The sequence below is a fragment of the Macrotis lagotis genome, chromosome X (assembly GCF_037893015.1).
Source record: "Macrotis lagotis isolate mMagLag1 chromosome X, bilby.v1.9.chrom.fasta, whole genome shotgun sequence".
NCBI lineage: Eukaryota > Metazoa > Chordata > Mammalia > Peramelemorphia > Peramelidae > Macrotis > Macrotis lagotis.
Window position 1 is genome coordinate 681,375,736 of NC_133666.1, and position 23,634 is coordinate 681,399,369.

A 23,634-nucleotide genomic window follows, 5' to 3' on the forward strand; every position below is an offset into this window, starting at 1 on the left:
ACTGAACAACAATAAAGCTATGATGCAAACAAACCCAGATCTCCTGAGTCCCTCAACCAGGGCTGTTTCCCCTCCACCCATCCTAAGTGCTTGTCAGACCATAATATGAATTCTTTTAAAATTTTATAAAATTAGGATCTAGGATAAAGATTAAGTAAAGAGAACAAGGGAAGGGAAAACCACTTAAAATAATTAGAACGCTTTTGACGGCAATTTCTTCTTCAGTGGAGCAGAGGTTAATTTGTTAGCCCTTTAAGTTAACAAATTTCATTACTTCCAAGATAACTTAGCATTTATCATACTCCAGCTATGCAAGGAGGATTTACAGGCTCTCGTGAATTGCTCTATCTCACAATTTGCTGGATCCCAAAATGATTGTACTATAATGAGTTTGTTCTCTGCACTGTCCTCAAGGGAGTGCAAGGAACAGGTGTCCCTAAGTGAGAGAGGAAGAAGAAGCCTCCCTCCCTCCAGCCACTACTCCAGAACTCATTCCTCTAGAACAGGTTTTCCTCTCATTAGTAGATCAAGAGACAGTGAGCCAGTACCAAGAGGATCAGGAAATACCAGAACATGAATTAGATGTTTCAAGAAGAAGAATTTTTCTGAGCTATAGCTATTTTTCAGAGTAACTGGTGGCTGCAGTTTTCAAGACCATGAGCCATAATAGAGAGAACACTGCTGGGAAAATCATTTACTCAAGAAACTTCAATGACTCCCTACTACCCTCCAAATTAGGTGTATTTAAAGTCCACGACAATGAGGTTCCATTTCACTTTTCCAAATCTATTTCATAGTGCCCCTTTTTCACCAACTATTCCCAAAATCAACCTTCTATCTCCCAACTCTGAACATTTACCCAAATTATCACTTTATCTGGAATAACTTCCCTTTTCAATTTTTCTTCTTGGGATCCTTCTTTGCTTTCAAAGTTTATTCCAGGTGGTAATTTTCCTTGAGTCTTTCCTTAACAACCCCATGCTTATAAGTGTTCTCTCTCTCTTCTCAAATGTTTCTGAATACTTTGGATGCGGGATCAAATTAGGTCACCGATGACCTTGAATCAGAAGATCTGAGTTCAAAACTGCTCTCAGGCATTTATTTTGTGAGTCTTTCAACCCTTGTCTGCCTCAGTTTCCTCCTCTGTAAAATGGGGATCAGAATAACACCTAACTCCCAGGATGGTTGTGAAGATTAAACAAGATATTTGCAAAGTATTTGGCACTAATTAAGCAGGCCTTAATAAATAATGTTTAATCTATTATATATGTGTCCTCCTTAATAAATAACTCCTTATCTTGTAATTAGCTAATCTGTTTTATCTTATCATAATATCATCACATTTCTCATTGATACAGAGAGTAAATGTAAGAGCCACAAAGACAGAAACCGTGTCCTTTAAAGACCCTTGTCCCCAGATCCTTGAAACAAGTCTTGAACACAGAGTTAGCTAAATGAATATTTGACAAATGTCAGGAAATCTGGAGGTCTGAGTTCTAGTATTAACTCTAGGACTGGGGGGACAAATCATCGAACCTCACTTTTTCTAGCCACAAGAAGAATAGAGAAAAATGCTTATTTATTCATTTATTCATTACTCTTCTAAGCCCTTTCCCATTTCTGTCAGTCACTGTTCTAAGGACCCTCCCAGTTCTGACATTGTCTTATCTAAGGCCCCCTCCCAAATCTGCTATTCCCTGTTCTAAGACCCTTCCCCCTGGCATTGCCTGTTCTAAGCTCTAGTTTTGTATTCTAACTTCCAACTTTGACTTTCCATGTTCTAGGGTTCCTTCCAAACTGATATCATGGGCTTTAAAGAGCCTCTCAGCTTTGACTTACTATGTTCTAAAATTCCTTCCAGTTCTAACTTCCAATGGATCCTTTGTGTTCTAAGGCCTTCCCAGCCTTGCCAGTCTAGGTTTTAAACTGACATTCTTTGTTCCATTATCCCTTACAGATCCCTTTCTCTAGAACTCCCAGGGCAAGGACAAAAGGTAGTATTCTCCGAAGCGTACTTCTCTATCTCTCCCCCATGCTCACCCCAACCCCATCTTGGCAGAAGCTGACTAAATGCCTGTCATTGGCTATGTCTTGTTCACTTAAATAGTAATTTGCCATACACATGTACAGTGTTTGCCCAGATCCCAGACATGTCAAGTGAACTTTGCAAAACCATCAGAGTCAAACAGAACCCAGGTCCCTCTGGTGATTTGTTCTCCATTGATAGTCAGATGTGTAGCATCACCAGGACAGCTCCAAGATGCCTTCCTGACATCTGATTTATGATCAAAAGGAGCAAATTAATTCCATCCTTCCATTGCAGGCCCAAGGCATTGGCCTCCAGAAACAAAGCTCTCATGAGACAAAAAGACTGACCACCTCCCCATCTATGAACAGATGACCCCAGGATAACCACCAATTTAGGGAAGACTTAATCAGCATGTGGGTACAGGAAGCAGACAGAATCTGTAATCAATTTGTGGTACACAATCTTTTGTGTGCCCACTCTGATGACCTCCCCTCAAAGAATCTGGGCCCATAAAGGAAAGGAAAGCACTCCATCGTAAATTATGGGATTGCTCTGGGAAACTGCTTTAATTTGCATGCTGACAAAGGTATTAGCTTAACCCCCCCCAAAATAAGATGCGTCCTTTTGTCTGACTAGCAATTCAAAATCTGTGTTGTGACTATAGTTGACTGAAGCTCAATTACTGTAATAAATGTATTCCAAATTTCATCTCGATTGCATTTGCATTTTAATGAATGATGCCTGCTTCCTTATCAATTTGGAAATGGGGCGAGGGTTATTAAGTTATTGTATAAACAAGATGGTCTGATGGGGAAATCGTCAATACATAAAAATATTTAGCTGGTGTCTTTCCAGTCAAAGGCCGGGTGATTAAGCGCTTCTGTGGGTGGACTGAAAATCCCAAGATTAGAGGACAGCTCTAGAGATGTTCCCCCTCAATTTGTTATGTGACCTTGAACAGAACATTTAACCTCTCTGGGTCTGAGAGTCATCTTCTGTAAAAAGGAAGAGCTTGGACTCCTTCATTTGTGTTCCAAGATACCTTTCAGTTCAGACATTCTCTGGCTAGATAGTGGTTCATGGGAAAGTAGTCTCAGGGTTTTGTTTGTTTTATCAGGATAGACAGACAGATAGGTAGGGAGACAAAGAAGGGATAGAAACTACCTGTTATGTTAAGCACTTTATGCTTCTCATCTCATTTTGTTCTCAAAATAATCTGTGAGGTGGATGTCATTATCCTCATTTTCCCATTGAGGAAACCAAGACAAACAGAGGTGAAGTGACTTAGCCAGGGTCACCAAGCAAGTCTGTATCAAATCAAGGTCTTCTAGATTTCAAATCCAGTTTTCAATTTACTATACTAGGCTGCTTCTCTTAGCACCCCTCAATACTACCTTAAATTGCATTAGAAAAAAAAGTAGTTATGGGAGGCATTCTTCACCCTTCTTGTGGTACACGTCTGTTTGACCATGTCAGAAAAAGCCCGTGGATGCCTTCAAATACACGAGATTATAAAGAAATCCAATTCTACTGAAATAGTTAAAGATAGATCAATGGATATGCAGATGATAGGATACAGAGATCAATAGATAAAAATGATAGAGATAGAGATGAGAGATGTGAATCAAGGATAGAGAAATTGAATGATTGATTGACAGATAGATAGATGGATAGAGAGATGGACAGATGGATGGATGGAGAAATAGACAGAGGAAGGGAGGGAGGGAGAGAGAGTTAAATAAATGAGTGTCACTGGCCTTTCTTGTCAAACTCATTAAGCTGGAAAATATTTCATTCTGAACTCTTTGTCTCTACAACTCCAAAATTTGATGTAAGGAGCTATTTCAGAATTGTTTGTAGAGAAACATTAGGAGAGTTCAGTTGTGATGCTGTTTACTCTCTACATCTTGACTCTGCTCCCCCCATCTCAGTTTCTACAATTAATAGCACCTACTTCTTGCAGTTATTGTGAAGTCCAGTTGTAAAGTGTTTAGCACAATACCTCACTTCTAATAAATACTTGTTTCCTTCTTCCCTTTCCCTATCCCTTCCTTCTTTTCTTCCTCCCTTTATCCCTTCCTCCCTCCCTTCCTTCCTCTCATCCAACCTTCCTTCCTTCCTTCCTTCCTTCCTTCCTTCCTTCCTTCCACCCTTCCTTCCTTCTACCCTTCCTTCCTTCCTTCCTTCCTTCCTTCCTTCCTTCCTTCCTTCCTTCCTTCCTTCCTTCCTTCCTTCCTCCCTTCCTTTCTTCCTTCCTTCCAACTTCATCCCTTAGGAAGAACAATAATAAATTAAAATACAGGTTCCAACTTTGAGTGACAAAGCTGGAGAGAGGTCTGGGGACCCTATCATACAAGATGGAGCATTTAATCTAGATAAGATTTGATAAGAATGTGTATGACTGGGGCAGCTAGGTGGTGCAGTGGATAGAGCACCAGCCCTGGAATCAAGAGGACCTGAGTTCAAATGCGGCCTCAGACACTTAATAATTACCTAGCTGTGTGGCCTTGGGCAAGTTACTTAACCCCATGGCCTTGCAAAAACCTAAAAAAAAGAGTGTGTATGATTTATGTCTTCAGATGAAGGGCTGCCATGGAGAAGAGGGATCAGATTAGTTTCTACTTAATCTCAAAGGTCAGAGCCAGGAGTCATGAATGCAGAGGCAGATACAACCTGTAATGAAAATTGTCCCAAAGTAAAGCGGTCTGCCTTGGAAGTTAGTAAGTTCGCTGTCACTGAAGGTCTGCAAGCAAAGGCTGAATGACCACTAATTAGATCTTGTAATTCTTACTCAGTTAAGAGTTGGACTGGCTAGTCTCTGAGCCCCCTTTCCAGCTCTGAGATTCTGTGTGTGTCTTCCCACCATCTTTTCTCCCCTCCTTCCCTGAAATCAAATCCTACATAGCTTTGATAAAATGGGTCATGAACCTGATAGATGAAGTAGGCGACACAAAACTCCATGTCCCAACAACGTAAGAGCAAACTGATTTATTTGCCATTATTCAAAAAGAGTAGTATTTGTTAAGTGAAAATCTTCATGTAGGCTATTCTCTCTTGCAAGAGTGGGGCTGCCCTGAAATCACATTGCAAGGACTGTTTGTTCATTGTAATGGAATTCTGCAATCCCAGCCAAGGCACCATTTGGCTTATGGCCCCATATTTCTCACAGGCAGAGACAGGAACTGTGAGAGAAAAGCTGGGAGCAGCAAAGTTATATGTAACTAAAATGCAAAGTGATATCTGGGATGGGGCCTCTTAATTTGAGGTGTTGAGCCCTATGCCCCCATCATAGCACAAGACCTTCTCTGAACCCTTAGGGAGACAGCATGGAATGAGGGAAAGATCAGTGATCCAGGAATCCAAAGTCCTGGACATGAAGTACAACTGGCACAGTTAGTAACTGTGTGAGCCTAGAGGAAATCGCCCGACTTCTTGGAGAGTTGATTTAGATAAGGGGTGTTAAATACATGTCTCACGGATCACATTCAGTCAGTCACACTCCAACTGCCCCCAATTAAAATATAACTAGGAAATATTTTATAAAATAATTTAAAATATAATAAAACACAGATAATGGTAATATGTGATTTTCTAAGTCAATATACAGCTTGTAGAGATAGATAGATAGATAGATAGATAGATAGATAGATAGACAGACAGATAAGATAGTTTAGTGACCCCTTTTCTATTTGCCAGAGCTGATTTAAATGACAAAATGAAAAGTCTCTAAAAGATCCCCCATGTCATCCCTTCTCTTCTAGTAGAATGTTAAGTTCCTTGAGGACAAGGTTTGTGTTTTATTTTGTCTTTGTATCTCCAGAATCAAAGTTGTCTAGTGCATGGAGAACTGACCTCAAAACCAGAAAGACTTAAGCAAGTCACCCATTATCTCAGGCAACTCTAAAGACTCATGTTTGAGATAAAGTGCCGACCTGCATTGGTGGAAGCAGTTCCCTCACCCTGGAGATCTCTAGGCTAATGGAATGCTCCATTTCTTATCCCAATAACCTTCAGCCTAGCACAGTGACTTACAGATATCTCCAGCAAATTGCCACAGAATCTGGAGCCCAAGTAGTCTTATAGATAAATGCTTATGGATAGACTAAGAAGTGGGTACTTTATTATGTGAAGGGCCTGTGATATCACCAAGTTTGGGAAACTCCCAGTCTCAGAAATTCCACTACCAATGCAGATTGCAGAATCTTAGATCAATTTTAAAGCAGAGCTTAGGATAAGGAACAGTTAAGTGACTTGTCCTGGATTACATAGCTAACAGGTATCAGAGGTGAATAAAAATGGTGATGGTGGTGATGGTGATGGTGATGGTGATGGTGATGGTGATGGTGATGGTGATGGTGATGGTGATGGTGATGGTGATGGTGATGGTGATGGTGATGGTGATGGTGATGGTGATGGTGAAGGTGGTGGTAATGGTAGTGGTAGTGATAAAGATGATAATAACAGTTGAGAAACTGTGTTCAAAGTAATGTAAACAATAGGAGTCAAAGTAACACCTCATGTCCAAGCTGACTCACAGAGCTGCCTTGGAAGATGGGGCATTGGTGGGGAGGGGGTTGAAGAGCATCCAACAAAGGTGGTATGAACATTTCTCAGACACATAATAGAGGACACTGTTGTCCAAAAGTTCCTTGTGATTCTGGGAATTCATGTCTCTATGCAAGTTAAGAGGTAAATTTAGACTTGTTATTGGAGAAAGCTTCTTATTAGGTTTCCTGTCTGTAAATGTCATAGGCTGTCAAGATTCCCTGTCCATGGCAGTCTGAAAGCTGTCATGGAAGAGATTCTAGTTTAGGTTAGGGCCAGACTAGATAGGTTCTTTCAACCTTGAAGTGCTGAGAGTCTCTGATTCCCAAACCCATATTCAACTTTAATTGTTAAACAAGAATTTATTGATAAGGCCTGAGTTCAAATCCAATCTCAGATACTTCACAGCTGTATGACCCTGGGCAAATCATTTAACCTCTGCCTGCCTCAGTTTCCTCATCTGTATGATGGGGATACTAATTGTGCCTACCTTCTGGGGTTATTGTGAGGATTGAATGATAATATTTGTAAAGAGCTTTCTAAATGTGAGTTATTATTATTAATTTATTATTATAAATATACATTATTTAATTGCCTGTTGACCCTTGTGTGTGGGGGGGGGATGGTGCAAGCTCCTTGAGAGCAGAGCATTATATTTTTGTCTCTGCATTTCTGTGTATTTACAGAGAGCCCAGCATACAGGAAGTGCTTAATAATTGTTTGTTGATTCATTGGTTGATGATGGAATGGGAGCCCCTTGAAAGCAGGGAAGATCTTGCTTTTCTCTCATTATTCCCAATGAGCATTTGGTCATTTTTCATGATGATGGTTCTACAACTTGAATGTGCCAGGCTAAGAGTTGGGGAAACAAAGGGCTTGAGCTAAAGGTGGTGGCCATGAGAGTGAAGAGAAGAGATAGAAAGTGGGAGATGATTATGGAATAAACAGTAAGCCTGATTGTTAAGCCAACTAGATACATGTGGGATGTGGGCAAGAGAGGAGGTCAAAATATTGCCAAGGTTTCAATCTGAGAGACTGGAAGGATGGTAATGCCTTTGATAAAAATAAGAAAGTTGGGGGGAAAGGGGGAGTAGGGAAGAGAAAAAAGAGAATGATTCTTTTTAAATTTTATTTAAGACAATTGGTATAAGTGACTTGCCCAGGGTCACACAGCTAGGCAATTATTAAATGTCTGAGGCCGAATTTGAACTCAGATACTCCTGAGTCCAGGGCCGGTGCTCTATCCACAGTACCACCTGGCTGTCCCCAACACTACTTTTTAAAATGTGAGGAGTGGAGGAAAGGGAGGAAGGTTGTTATTCCCCAGGATTAAACAAATCAAGAAACCAAGCAACTACTTCAGCTGGGTGGAATGGATGACTTAATCCCCAACCCACTGGGACAAGAATAGGCCATCCTCCAGAGGAGGAATGCTTCTATCTGATGGGAATCCCCCCTCACTTCCTAACTCCTCAGAGGCTGTTTGACAGCAAGTTGTAGCTTCCCCTCCCTCAATGCTTCTCTCCCCCTATCGTTTCTGTTATTGTCAATGGATAGGTAAGCATTCCCTCCCCTCCCTTCCTTTTCCACCCCCTCCAAGGGCTGGAATGCCCTTCTCCTCATCTCCCAGGCCCTGGACAGCCTCCACTGACAGTCTTCCTCCGACTGAGTGTATATTGAAGTGACCGCAAATAGAATTTAACAACTTACAGGTAGCTCTAGGCGATTAGCTGCCAGGCTGTGCCAATCAACCCAAGGCAGCAGGTGACTCCATGACCCATGTGAGGGATGAAGATGGGGAAGAAACCATTATTAAGTGGGGGGGGAGCTTTGGGAAGGGAGGAAGAGGAAGAAAATGGGAAAGGATCCAAATGATTTGCCAATCATGTGCTGGCTGAGCTGGGAAAACTGGGCTGAGCAGAGGATGCAAGGGAAGGTTTGATGCCTCCAAGAAGCCCTCTCTGTTAGCCTCTGTTAGGGCTCCTGAGTGTCTTGGGGCATTCTAGTCACCGAATGCCAGAGCTAGGACCTCAGATACTACCCCGTGTCCAAACAAGAAGACCCATGACAACCCACCTGGAAACCTCCCGTGAGGCAGGGCCATCCCCTCTGGAAAAGGCTCATCACCCTTGGCACCCTTCCTCTTGTTAGGGAGTGCCCTTTGACATCCAATCAAAGTGGCCTCTTAGCTGTCTGAGATATGTGGCATGAAACAGAAAGGTCCGATGGGGACAATGCCATGGCAACCTTTGAGGGATTAGAAACATCTAGTTTGGCCCCAGAAGGCAAAACAAGGAGGGCAGTGGGAGTGAGTGTGTGTGTGTGTGTGTGTGTGTGTGTGTGTGTGTGTGTGTGTAAGGATATGCATGTGTTTTGTGTGTGAGCATGTGTGTGAATATGAGTGTGTGGGGGCATGAGAATGTGAGTGTGTATGTGTGTGTATTTGAGTATGAGAATGTCTGAGTGTGAGTGTATTAGTGTGGGAGTGTGTATGTATATGAGTGTGAGTACCTATGGGTGAGAGTATGTGTAAATGTGAGTATGAGTGTAATAAGTGAGTGTGTGGGTAGAATTATGGGGGAGTTTGTGAGTGTGTGTGTGTGAGTGTGTGTGAGTGTGTGTGAGTGTGTGTGTGCATGTGTGTGTGTTCTTAGAAGGCTATAGAGTAAAATGATGTAGAGCCCCAGTCCCTGGATTAGAATTCTACTCCCTATTACTCATTCCCTGTGTGATCTTGTCACAAGTCACTCCATCTCAATTTCCTCTTCTGTAAAATGAAAGGATGGATTAGATGGGGCTCAGTGACATGCCTAGGGGTCATCTATCTAGAAGACATCTGAGGCTGCACAATTGCACTGCAGCCTTCTGGGTTCAAGACCAGCATCATAAATATGTTGTTGTTCAGTCATGTCCATCTCTTCATGATTCCATTTGGATTTTTTTGGCAAAGATACTGGAATGGTTTTGTCATTTCCTTTTCCACCTCATTTTACAAATGAGGAAATTGAATGATAAAGGGTGAAGTGATTTGTCTAGAGTCACACAGTCAGAAAGTATCTGAGGCTTGGAGAGATTTGGATGAACTGATGCTGAGCGAGATGAGCAGAACCAGAAAAACACTATACACCCTAACAGCAACATGGGGGCGATGATCAGTCTTAATGGACTCGCTCATTCCATCAGTGCAACAGTCAGGGACAATGTGGGGCTCTCTGCAAGGGAGAATGCCATCTGTATCCAGAGAAAGAACTGTAGAGTTTGAACGAAGACTAAGGACTGTTACCTTTAATTTTAAAAAAAGTTATCTTATTATGTAATCTTGCTATCTCTTATACTTCATGCTTTTTCCTTAAGGATATGATTTCTCTTTCATCACATTCAATTTGGTTCAGTGTGTACCATGGAAACAATGTAAAGACTGGCAAATTGCCTTCTAGGGGGGTGGGGGAGGGAAGCAAGAATGGGGGGAAAATTGTAAAACTCAAAATAAATAAAATCTTAAAAAAAAGAAGGGGCAGCTAGGTGGTGCAGTGGATAGAGCTCTAGCCCTGGAGTCATGAGGACCTGAGATCAAATCCAACCTCAGACATTTAACAATTACTTAACAATGACCTAGCTGTGTGACTTTTGGCAAGTCTCTTAACCCCATTGCCTTGCAAAAACTAAATAAAGGGGGGCAGCTAGGTGGTTCAGTGGATAGAGCACTGGCCCTGGAGTCAGGAGTACCTGAGTTCAAATCCAGCCTCAGACACTTAATAATTACCTAGTGTGGCCTTAGGCAAGCTCCATTGCCTTGCAAAAACCTAAAAAAGAAAAAAAAAGAAAGTATATGAGGCTGGGTTTGACTTCAGGCTTGGCATTTTGTCCTTTACCATGTCTCTGCTTTTTTAATAACTATTAACAAATCTCTAATTTGAAATTTAGGTTCAGTATGAGACAAAATAGCCCAAGAAATCATAGGATCTGGGGTGGCTAGGTGGCATAGTGGATAAAAGCACCACCTTGGAGTCAGGAGTACCTGGCTTCAAATCTGGCCTCAGACACTTAATAATTCCCTAGCTGTGTGGCCTTGGGCAAGCCACTTAACCCCATTTGCCTTGCAAAAACCTAAAAAGAAAAAAGAAATCATAGGATCAGAAATTAAGATCTGAAAGAAACCCTAGAGACCATCACATGCAAACCCTTCATCTTAGAGACAAGGAAACAGATTCAGTTAAAGTGGCTTGTTCAGCTCATACAGAGAGCACATTAACAAAGCTGGGATGCAAAAACATTCAGATTTTTATCTGTTGTATGGCACTGTTGAATGATCAAGTCGGTTACTAACATTAGTCTTTTAAATACTGAAGACATCGATCCTTTTCCCATTAAGTCCATCAGCAAGCAAGGTGCATTGCCAACCTACTATGTGTCAATGAAAGACAAAACTGGCCCCTGCCCTCAGAAGCTCATAGTCTAGTGAGGAAACAACATGTAATAAATAACTAAGTACCTACATAAAATGTAGTAAATGGAAAGTAATTTCAGAAACCAAAGCACCTAGGTGATACCATAGTACATGAAGCAATGGCTCTAGAGTCAGTAGGATCTGAGTTCAAATTCAGCCTCAGATGCTAACTGGGTAACTCTGAAGTTGCTTACCCCTTTTTGCCTCAGTTTGTCTAATCAATCCAATGAGCCGGTGAAGGAAATGGCAAGCCACTCCAGTACCTCTTCCAAGAAAACCTCAAATGAGGACATGGAGAGTTAGAAACAATTTTGTCTAACAAAGACAGGAAAGTCTTTGTGGGATCCCTATTAAGCATAAAAAATGTCTTTCTGAGGATTAGCACCTTAAAAACAACTGTTAGCTGATAATTCAGTGTCTCTGTGGAAATTAGCTTATCATTGACTCAATTTCCAACTCAAACAGCCAACTGTGAATAAGACCCTTCTTGAATGAAATATAAGACCAATGTGAGAGTAGGGGGAGTCAGATCCAGGGGAAAGCAGAATGGTATAGGGGAGGAAGTCCTAGAATGGTCTTATTGTGTGACCTGGAACATGCCAAATAGCATCTTTGGACCTTAGATCCCTTGCAGAGAGTCAGTACAGCAAAAAAAAAGATAGTGTGTTGGACTTAGAGACAGAAAGATCTGAGTTCAAATTCCACCTTTGATTCTCATTTTGTGACCTCAGGTGAATCTGTAACCTTTCTAAAGCTCAGTTTGTCCCATCTGTAATTAGACTAGACACCCTCTGAGGTCCCTTCTAGTTCTAGAATCCTGCTATCTTATGATCTCTAGGAGGAAAGGGCTGGACCAGAGGGTCTCTAAGGTCCCTTCCCGCTCTAAATGCTGGCTGAAAAAGCTGAGGATTAAGGAACACAACAAAGACAAGCTTCCCTCCATCCTATCCAATCCTCTGATCATACTCTTCATAGAAAACCATGGAAACTCCACACTTGGTATCTTCACAATAACAAAGCACTATTGACTATGAAATGAATGAAAACAGTTATTAAGCACTTAACTCTTTTCCAAGCACCCATCATGTCAAGTCTTAGGGTAGAAGAATCAAGATGGTCCCTACTCTTAAGGAGTTAAACTCTACTTTTGGGAGGGTGTGACTACAGGGTGGCTAGAAAGGACCAGAAATCCTAATGATAAGTCCAAAGACAAAGCTCTGGGGTTCTCTGACACATTCAGGTGAAACAGAGTTTTGAGTACAGAGTACAGGGATTGTTGGCCCTATTTTATAGATAAAGAAATCAAGGCTCATGACTATGCCACCACTTCTGAGCCATGCTTCAAACCCAGGCTTCCTGACATCAAGTTTTGGGGTTCCTTCTTCTCCATAATGATGATGATGATGATGCCTCTTCTCCATATCTTCCACCACCCACATATTCCAATTTCAAATTCTCTTTCTTCTCCCCATGCAGCTATTTGATGCAGTCAGTGAAAGTGGGTCAAGGATATTTTGATATTTTGAGAGCAGAGAATGCAATGAGAAAGAAAGCCTTTCTGGACAAAAAGAGAGAAGAGGAGGAAAGAAACAAATTTCAGCCAGCAACAATGCCTACTACTGAACCCAGTGATGTTAGCCTAAAGTAAGTACATCCTGAAGGATTATCATTAATGGTCTGAAAAGGGGCTGTTTTGATTGGTTTTCTTGTTGGGGTATTCAGTCATGTCAGATTCTTCATGACCCCATGAACTACATCCATAGGGTTTTCGTAGAAAAGATACTAAAATGGTTTGCCATTTCTTTCTCTATGCATGTATATTCTCATTTTACAGATGAGGAAATGAGGCAAATAGGGGGTAAGTGATGACCAAGGTCGCACAGCTAGTAAGTATCTGATACTTAATTTGAACTCAGGTCTTCCTACTGAGGTGCTCTATCTACTGAAAAGTGCTCTATCAAAAAAGAATTTTAAAAAAGAAAAGTGCTCTATCTGCTGAAAAGTCTAGCTGCCCCTACTATTTCATTACCTCTTGCAAAAATAATCACACCGTTGAAAATTAAAATCATTAGGCAAACACTGCTTGGGCTAAGGTCAGAGACAGGAAAAAGATGGGACAAAGAGGATCCCCACTATGAATATAGTATAGCAAGTAGAAAGAACTGAGTTTATCCCTGAGTTAACAAAATGAATTAGTCAATAGGAAGGAATGAAACAGTGCTTCCAGGGGCGGCTAGGTGGCTCGGGCGGCTAGGTGGCACAGTGGCTAAAGCACCGGCCCTGGAGTCAGGAGTACCTGGGTTCAAATCCAGTCTCAGACACTTAATAATGACCTAGCTGTGTGGCCTTGGGCAAGCCACTTAACCCCATTTGCCTTGCAAAAACTTTAAAAAAAGTGCTTCCTTCCTCTCCCTCCCCCACATAGGGTGATCCCAGGTGTCCACTTTTCCTCAGTTGGTGTTGTTCAACTCCCTCCCCTCTCAGTAACCTTCTGGGGGTCCTAAAGTCAGTGGGATTGTTGTCCTGACCAAGGCCTTCTCTCCTAAGTTTGAGGTCCTCTCCCCTCCTCTCTCTGAATTTGTCTTTTAACAAGGGATTTGATGAAGTTTTTGGTTAGATCGCCTTAGGCACATTTTGCAGTGCTTGCCCCAGATGTCAGAACAGCTGGTTAGTCTGTTCAGATCCCAACACCAAATCCAGGGCTGGGATGTGTTCTATTATTCTATATTCTGTCTTTCTTATAATCTCCTGATGGTGATCTTGACTCATCACTAAAAGTGTTAAAGTTCATTGAATCCTATATTTAAAGATAGAAAGGACCTTAGAGACCTTTTTACATTTTACAGTCTCATTTTACAAATGAAGAAACTGAGGCACAGAGCTATTAAATGAGTTGTAGCAGGTGGCAGGGAGGACAACAGCTGGGATCAAACCAAGAATCACTAACCCCCAAAGCCACCATCTTTCTATTATACCATGTTAGCTCTGACTTACAAGTCAGAAGATTCGAGACTTAGAATTGGATGAGACCTTCCAGGTCATCCAGTCCAATCCCCTTATTTTAGAAATTAGGATACTAGAACCCAGTATCTTGCCCAAGATCAAAAATGGGAGAAGAGCTGAAACCTGTGATTTCTTTATCTGGTCTGGAGTGGGAAATAAATAGATCAGTGGCATCTTAACCAATTCTACCCCCAATGTAAATGGGAGCATTTAATGCCTGTAGTTGCCACTTCACTATATACTGATATAGACTGTGTCTAGAAAGAGTGCCAACTCAGGAGTCTGGTTCAGATCTTACCCCTGATACAATCCATATGACCCTGGGCAAGTCACTTCTGTAACTGTAAATTGGGGAAAAGGGGAGGTTGGATTAGATGACCTTTGAACTCTTTCCATCTCTGATCCTCGGTTCCCTGCAAACTTTAAAATGATTTTGAATTTCCAACTAGCTTTTTGTTCCATATCATACACACCTTAGTCCCATCTGAATCTGGCTCAGTCAGAGATTAATTAATGTATAGGACAGACTTCAAAGCTTTTCCAAAGCAAGTCCAAGAGGAGCAGGGTAACACCAGGCAGGAGTTACCAGGAAACAGATCTAGTCTGCCTGTCAGATACAGGTTGACAAAAGTGCACTGTATTCTACATGAGGTTTTAGAGATGGAGCATCACCAGGAAAGCAATCCAGAGTGATCATTAAGGGAGAGACAAGATATCAGTTAATTAGTATCAGTATTAAATATTATCAGACCCAACCTATGCCATTCTGCCCAAAGCTCCAAAGTCCCTTGAGCAGATGTTCCTTGATTTTGCTCTGCCAGGAAAGAGCCTGCGCTCTCCCAGGTCCTGAAAATGGAACCATTCTTTTGCAAGGGAGGTCCTGAGTGGATGCAGCTCACTGAACCTTAGCTATTCAATGATATCAACTTCCTGACAGCCCCTTTTCTGAAGGAAGAACTAAGCCTCTCCCCCCTTTGAAGAAGCTGAGATAAATAGGCGAGGGTGCTGGTGTTCATTACAGATCCTCTCCCAGCTCTCTAATAGATTTAAGAGAAACATTGTGTGTGTGTTTGGATGGGGTCTTTAATCGCAGACTGGAGAACACACATCCACTTTCAGGCCCACGGTTCGGATTGCAGTCTTGTGGATGGGTTTAAAGTTTCATAAATCCCAGCATTGGTGGATTTCTTTTAGAGGAATATTGATCTGACTCTGGTATTGTAGTCTCAAAGACTGATGAGAAGTCGGGTCCAATTCCCCTCCCCTCCCCTCCCCACCATTAGCCCTAGCTCCCTTGCTCTGAGTATGTCATTTGTCCTTGTGCTGATTCTCAGTTTACTCATCTGTAAAATAGGATTAATAATGCTTGAAGTTGTACTTCACCAGCTTATAGTGAAACCCAAACACAATTGGAGATCAAGATAGAATCTCAGAGGTGACCAGAACCAACCCTCTCATTTTATAAGAGGAGGAAAGCAAGGACAATTTATCTAGGGTCACCCATGTAGTAAGAATTAGGTCATCTGTCTCCATAGCCATCCCTCTCTCCACCATTCTACATAATGTTCTCTGGATGAGATAAAGTACAGCACTTTTCAAATTTTATTGTCATTGTTCAGTAAAGTCTGAAACTTCATGATCCCATTTGAGATTTTCTTGGCAAAGATATTGGAGTGGTTTGCTATTTTCTTCTCCTGACTCATTGTGTGTATATATAGAGAGACAGAGACAGATAGATAGATAGATAGATAGATAGATAGATAGATAGACAGATAGATAGACAGACAGATAGACAGACAGATAGATGATAGATGATAGATAGATAGATAGATAGATAGAATACATAGGTACATAGATGCTTGAGGTTATCAGCACTTTTATGTGGCAAATAAGTGAAATAGTGAACAGAACACTGGACTTGGGATCAGGAGGAGCTTGAGTTCAAGACCAGCTGCAGACATTTACTAGCAGTGTGACCCTGAGCAAGCTAATACTGTGTACCTTAGTTTCTTCATCTGTAAAATAGGAATGATAACAATAATACCTATTTCCCAGATTTGTTGTGAGAATCTGATAAGATAAAGTATTTTGCAAATCTAAAAACATACTATCATTATATTATTATTATTATTAGGTAAAGAGCTTAACTCAGAACTCCTCTAACACCTACTGTAAAACCAGGAAAATCATATTTCCTTTTTGGATCTCAGTTTCTAAATCCACAAAACGAGTTAATAAACAGCTATAGTAACTCTCTTAGAAGGCAGCTGGGAGGTACCAATGAAATCACATGAGTAAACCCTTTAAAAATCTTAAGGGGATATGGAAATATCATTTATCACTAGGTGATGGTGGCTGTTCCTAGAATCAGAAGATGCCAGGGGAGAAAAGGCCTTTGGACCTTATCAGTCCACCTCCTCCATTTGACTGTTGAGAAAACCAAAGCCCAGGGAAGCAAGTGCTCAACTAAGGACATACAGCAGAACCGGGTTCACCAAAGGCAGAGACTCTTAAGCACCACCCTATCTCTCCCATCACATTCTAGTGGATGAATTATATAAAAATGCCCAATAGAAGAGCAGCTGTCTGCCAAGGCAAGCAAAAGATCAAGTGCCCCTCAGGAAAATAATCACACCATCAATAAGGCATTTTCGAGTTGTATGCTGGGTATTGAAAATATGATAATAATTGATCATGATAATAATAACAATACTTGATTCTGTAGCTCTTTAAAGACCACAAAAGAAGTTTCCTCACCCCTGGCACATAAGGCTCTGTGACAAGGGCCATTTCGCTTAACCTTTCTATTCATCGGGCAGCTCTCTAAGACTGTAAAAATGCTAAACTGGCATCAATCTACATTGATAAAGAGTTTTCTACTTTTCATCACCAATGAAATCATGAGAAAGGAAGAAAGAAAAAAAAGGAAAGAAGGAAGAAAAGGAAGGGAGGGAGGAAGAGAGGAAAGAAAGGAAAGAAAGTGGAAGGAAAGAAGGAAGGGAGGGAGGACAGAAGGGAAGGAAGAGAGGGAAGGAAGAGAAGGAAGGGGGTGAAGGAAGGAAGGTAAGAAAATGTGCTCTGAGAGATGATTAGCATTATGACAACAGAGAAGTATGGACTTAGGCAGAGAGAAATAGAATAATTTTTTAACTGTACATTATTTCAATAATATAAATAGAAAAAAAAGAGTCACAGAATAAAGTGAATTACAGAATCACATAGAACAATCCTAGCCCCCAAAACAAAATGTGTGAAGACACACCTTTACCTAAGGAAAGAGGTCCACCCAGGCATGGAGTAGGGCATATTGTCAGACTTTTTCAATGTATTGATTAGTTTTTTCTGATTTTTCTTTTCTCTTCTTTCTCTTTTTCTTAAAGAAAATTTTCTGTTACATAGGAGGACTGTCCAGAAAGAAGAGGAAGAGGGATTCTTGGTGAAATTTAGATGATGTAAAAACAAAAGATATTAGTAAAAAAATTACTCCTAAAAAGAAAAGTTATTGAGGGCACTAGGACAAAGGGGGAAAGAATTCAAAAGAGAATTGAGTTTAAATCCTGGTTCTAACACTGTGGGAAATGGGGGAGGGGAGAAAGGGGAAAGTAGCGGAATGAGGAGTGGAAGGGAGAGGAGAAAGAAGGTATAGAAATACTCTACCTCACTATTACTTGGAAAAATGCAAATTAAAACAGCTCATACATCAGACTGGTTAATAAGGAATTTTAAAAATGGAAAATGACAAATGTTTGAGAAAATGTTGGGCAAGTATCCTAAATGACTGCAGGCCTCAGTTTCTTCATGGGTAAAATGAAGAGTTGGATGACCTCTGAGTTAGGAAAATTGGAAAGCCAATGACCTATTGGTGGAGTTGTGACCTGATCCAACCATTCTGGAGAACAATTTGGATCTATGACCAAAGGACTATAAAATCATGCACACCCTTTTATTCAGCAATACCATTGCTAATTCTATATTCCAAAGAGTTTTTTTTAAAAGGGGGGAAGGGTCTGTTTGTAAAAAAATATATTTTTAGCAGTTTTTTGTAGAGACAAAGAATTGAACATTGAATGCCTAATGGCTGAACAAGTTATGATGTTTATGATTGTGATAGATTGCTATTGGGCCATAAGAAATAACAATCAGGATAGTTTCAGAAAAAACTGAGAAGACTTATCTGAACCAATGCAAAGAGAGCAGAACCAAAGCATCGTTCACATTAACAGTATCACTGTTCTATGATCAACTTTGAATAATTTAACTATTCTCAGCAATACAATAATCCAAGACAATTCCAAAGGATTTATGCTGAAAACTGCTATTCACCTCCCAAGAGAGTATTGATGGAATCTGAGTAAAGATTGAAGCATAATGTTTTCACTTATTTTTCTTGTAATTTTTTTGCAATGGCTAATATGGAAATTATATTCTGCATAATTTCACAAGTATAATTGATACACGTTTCTTGCCTTCACAATGGGGAGAGGAGGGAGAGAACTCAAAAATGTAAATAAATGTTAAAAATAAACAATTTAAAATTTAAAAATCAAGTTGAGATTAAAAAAAGAGTGATGAAGAAAGAGAAAGGAGGAGGAAAAAGGAGCAAAGTGGGAAAATAACAAAAGACAAGAAAAAAAGAAAGGAGAATTAAGGAAAGAGGAGATGCCAAGGAAGATGCAATGAGATGAAAAGAAAGGAAAGAAGCATGAGGTTCTTCCAATGCATTTGCAAAATTTCTCATTAACTTGAAATGTTCTAAGGGGGCTCTGTACAATTGAAAAAATACTTGGACTCTAGAGACTATTGCTTTGTATCATATCCTGTCCCTTGCAACTGGTGTAAGGATCCTAAAGGACTCCAGGACTCAGCTTCCTCATGTGTAAAATGAAGAGTTGGATGACCTCCGAGGTCCCTTCCAATCCTAAAACCTATGATCCCATAATCCAGGAAGGGCTTTAGCCTGAGGTTGCAAGAAAAATCCTAAGAAAAGACATCAAAGGGATTTCTGGGGCCCTCTGGGAAGGAAGTTAAGAGGAAAAACTCCCTGGACTCTTTAGTCAAAACAGCTCCTACATTTTGTAATTCCATAATGAGCAGGAGAGCAAAGAACTGTACCTCACCCCATGATGTCTGAATCTAATCAGCTCAAATGAGATATTTGTAGGGCATTTATCAGAGAGCCTGGAACATCACAGACACTGTATTAATGTTAATTATTATTATTATCATTAATAACCGAACTATGAGACAGCCACTCAGAACCTGGAGAGAGAGAGAGAGAGAGATAAAATTAGGTATTTGAAGTCTCAGGTCTTCTTCCTACCTAAGTATTCTTGGACCAGTCATTTCTACTCTCTATCTCTCAATTTCCTTATCTATAAAATGAGGACGGAAACATCAAATTAGATGGAGATTCTTTCCATCTCTAAATCTATGACTAGTGTTTGAATCCTGATTACCCTAATTCTAGGACAAAGGGAAAAGTCATTTCAACTCTCCAGGTTCAGTTCAATTCAATGAATATTTATTAAGCACCTATGTGAGCTAGTGCTAAGCACTGAGAATACAAAAAGAGGCAAAAGACAGTTCCTGCCCTCAAGAAACTTTCAATCTAATAGGGAGACAACTTGCAAGCAAATATAAATAAAGCAAGCCATATGCCGAATAAATAGGAATAATTAACAGAAGGAAAGCACTGAAATTGGATCTCTTCCCCCTCTCTGTTAAATGAGAGGGATAGGTTTGAAAGTCTCTGAGATCCCTTCTAAGAGTCATCACCATCATCATCATAAATTATCTCCTTCTCTAAGAAATGCCTCCCTACCCCCTTCCTAGGAAAACTTATGCTTTTCTGCCAATATCTTAAACCTCTTTATTTCTCTTAGATTAATGGAAGCACCTTAATGCAGTACAGAAGAATTTCAGTTCATTGCTCATGGGTTAAGCTTCTGCCTTTTCCCCCCACAGCTTGTATGAAAGAGTGAAAAAGTTGGAGGGCCTGCCAGATGTTACTCTACGGCCTTTCAACCCGATGCACAACTGTCTGACCTCTCCTTCTCTCTCGGAGACTAACATGTAAGTCCCCCAGATTTCTTTCTGCCTTCTAAGTAAGAACCAAAGCAAAGTGAGTCAGTGTAGCAATGTGTGGGCTGCCCTCCTAAGCTGTTTAGCAGAAGGAAAAAACTGAATTTTAAAGTAAGATGGCTATTGGTTATTTATAAAGTCACGCATCAAAAATGGGAAATATTTTTCCAGCATCAGGTCTAAAAAAAATGTCTCCAACTCTTAATGTGAGAGTCAGTGTGGCAGAGTGAACAAGGAGACAGCCTTAAATCAGGAAGAATTGAGTACACAGCCTGCCTCTTGAGAGAGACATATATGTCTATATGCATGCATGCATGTAAACACATACATATATGTCTGTATATATATACATATATATATACATATGTGTGTGCATTTGCACACTGGCTATGTGACCTAGTCATGTATCTCTTTTAAAACTCAAATCTTTTACTAACAGAATGGGAGGGAAGCAAGAATGGAGGGAAAAATTATAAAACTCAATATAAATAAAATCTTTCTTTAAAAAAAATCTCAACTCTTTTAAAACAAAGATTCTCGATCATTTTTATGTTCTGGATCCCTTTGGCACTCAGGTGAAGCCTAGGGGAACCCTCTTTTCAGAATCATGTCTTCAAATAATTGAAGAAAATGATATATTTCAGCTTGAAGTTAGTAGGGGGAAAGATGTAATTTTTTTCATGTTCATATATTCCCTAAAATTAAGGAATTAAGAATCTCTTCTCTAAGACTATAAATTGAAGGAAAATTGAAAACCTGAATTTCCAGAGGGTGTTTCCTCATCTGGATTTCTCTAAATCAGGTCTAGTTTCTATTGCAAAACATAAGAGCGTTATAGACCTAGGCAAATCATTTCCCTATGCCTCAGTTTCCTCATCTGGAAAATGAAGGAGTTAGACTCAATGGCATCTGATTATCTGGGTAAATTTTCAGGAAACATATCTTGGCTCTGCACTAGGTAGAACTTCCTGACAAGTAAACTTGTCCAAAAGTGGAATGGACTGACTTTAGAAATAGTGGCCACCCCCTCCCCATAGATCTTTAAGAGAAACTGGACCACCTATGTTAGGGTGTTCAAATCTAGGTTGGACTAGATGGTCGCTATCTACAGTTTGCTTCTACACAATCAATCTGCTTCTTATTTCCACTTTTAAACTGTGAACTGCCCCTGCAGGACAGAGATTCTTTTACATTTCTCTGTATCCTTAGCACAGTTCCTAAAATATAAAAATATCTATGGATGGACTACTGAATCCATCTCTGAAACTGAGATTCTTACTATTGGGATGAATTCTGCTTTCACCCATTCTGGTCTCCTTGGATATAGTCAGTTATTCACAGGCTCCCAATGAGATTAGAAGAGATCTCAGGGGCTAAACTGAGACCAAAGAGGGGAAGTTCTTAAGGATCATGGGTCTAATATTTGAAGAGATATCAGATATCATTAAGGCCAAACCTTTCATTCTTAAAGTTAAGCAAACTGAGGCCCAGAGAGATTAAAGAGACTTGGAGGTCATAGATCAGAGAGTTAAAGGCCCCCTTACCCAAACTGCTCAATTTATAGAAGAGTAAATTGGGACCTAAGAATTTGTGCTAAGTCACCACAACTTAAAATAACATAAATGGGATTTGAACTCAGGACCTCTTATTCCAGAATCCATCTTCTTTCCAACTGATCAATTCTTCCAAGAGTCACTTTGTGAGTGAAAGGTTGAAAATCACAGACTTCATATTTTGGACAGTGTCCTTGAATGTGAATGGTTCCAAGCTCATTAGAAACTCCAGTTTCTAATATTACCTTACAATCATTCCCTGTGCATGCACGAGGCAGGTATGTGGCACAGTAGACAGGTTCCCAGGAATGAAGTCAGGAAGACCTGAGTTCAAATATTTATTAGTTGTTGGCGAATCACATCCTATTTGACTCAATTTTTTCTCTGTAGAGTTAGTTAGAGAAGGAAAAGACAAACCACTCCAATGTCTTGGCCAAGAAAACCCCAAAAGGGGTCAGGAAGAGTCAGACATGATTGAAATGATTGAACAACTCTAAGAATGTCTTCCCACTCCAGTAGTTAGGCATATCCCGTTTACAGGATTCAGCCATAATTCACCAACAGTCTGGAGTGACTTTGGTACCAAGGTTTGCCGATTACCTTCCCCACCAACTTTTCTGGCATTTGGGAGAGCAGATTCCTCCTTATGGGTGTGGAAAGTCTACAAACCTGAGAGTATTGATTTCTCTGAGAGAGGCTGCTTTCAGAGAATAACAATTTCCAAGTCATCATAATGGGCAGACCTTTCCTGGAGTTATCCCAGGGGATGGGGGGGAGGATTGAGGGCTAGTTGAGAAGAAGGCTGTTTCCAGTAAAGAGCAACCACATCATTAACCCTATCCTGTGTTGATCCTTGGAGTTGCTACCCTGTTAGCTTCTGATCTATGGATATTGGATTTATATAAGATTAGAGACCATAGAGCTGGAGGTCACTTAACCCACACCCCCCTCATTTTGACTGATGAGGAAATGAAGACTCAAAGAAGCTAAGTCACTTGTTTTTACTCGATGCTCAAAGAGACTTTGTGAAGTAGATGCTCTCATTGCCCCCATTTTACAGATGAGGAAACTGAGGCTCAAAAACGTGAGATTGACTTGTTTGGGAATCACATTTTTTTATAACTATCTCTGACAGAATAGGAAGTGACTTACCCAAGGTCAGGCAGAAATTAAAACATTGCAAGGCATGATTTGAATTAAAGTCCTCTTACTCCAAAACTATCATCTTTCCCATTATTTCCCCATTTTCACTTGCTCCCGGTATCCCTAGTCCTTGGTTCTCCCTTTGCAAATGTCAGAGACACCCAGAGGTCATCAATAGCCTGAAAAAAAAATCCCTGCTACATCTCTCATGTTTGGCTCATCAGCTTTGTTTGAAATCATGCCCAGTGATTGGAAAATTCACTATCCTAAGTCAAAATGAATAGAGTGCTAACTCTGGGTTCAAATCCTGTCTCTGATGCCTACATTCTGTGTGACCCTGGGCAAGTCACTTGAAATTCCACTTCCGACATTTAGGAGCTGTGGGACCCTTAGCAACCTCTGCTTGCCTCAGTTTCCTCATCTGTAAAATAGCCACCATAATAACATCCTGATTACAATATGTGCATCCTTGGGCAGAGCACTTCTTAACGGGTCTCAGTTTCTCCCACTGTAAAATGAGGGGATTATACTAGAATGTCTCTAAAGTACCAAGCAGCCCTTAAATTTCCTTCTATTCTTGATTCACCCAGATCATATTTTCTCTTTATCTTGGTAGAGAGCCCCTCTTCCGACAGCTCTGTGCCCTTCACTGGCTCCTGGAAGCATTGACCATTGACCACAACCACCATGGCATGAAACCGGTGATAACCTGCTGGAATGAAAAGTAGGCTACTCGCTTTTCAAAGAGTTATTTTATTCCTCCTCCATTTATCTGATTTTTCCTTATCCTCATTCTCATTCTTGTCTTCCATATTTCTTCTCCTTCTATTCCT

The 23,634-nt window shown here is 40.5% G+C and overlaps 1 protein-coding gene across 1 annotated transcript in view; it reads left to right on the plus strand.

Moving 5' to 3' along the window:
* CCDC60 (coiled-coil domain containing 60) overlaps positions 1–23,634 on the plus strand; it is a 114,555-nt gene that overhangs the window by 40,032 nt on the left and 50,889 nt on the right. The window contains exons 4-6 of the mRNA XM_074202248.1: positions 12,498–12,665; positions 19,989–20,096; positions 23,418–23,525. Coding sequence (XP_074058349.1) covers positions 12,498–12,665; positions 19,989–20,096; positions 23,418–23,525 — 384 coding nt within the window. The remainder of the gene's footprint in view (positions 1–12,497; positions 12,666–19,988; positions 20,097–23,417; positions 23,526–23,634) is intronic.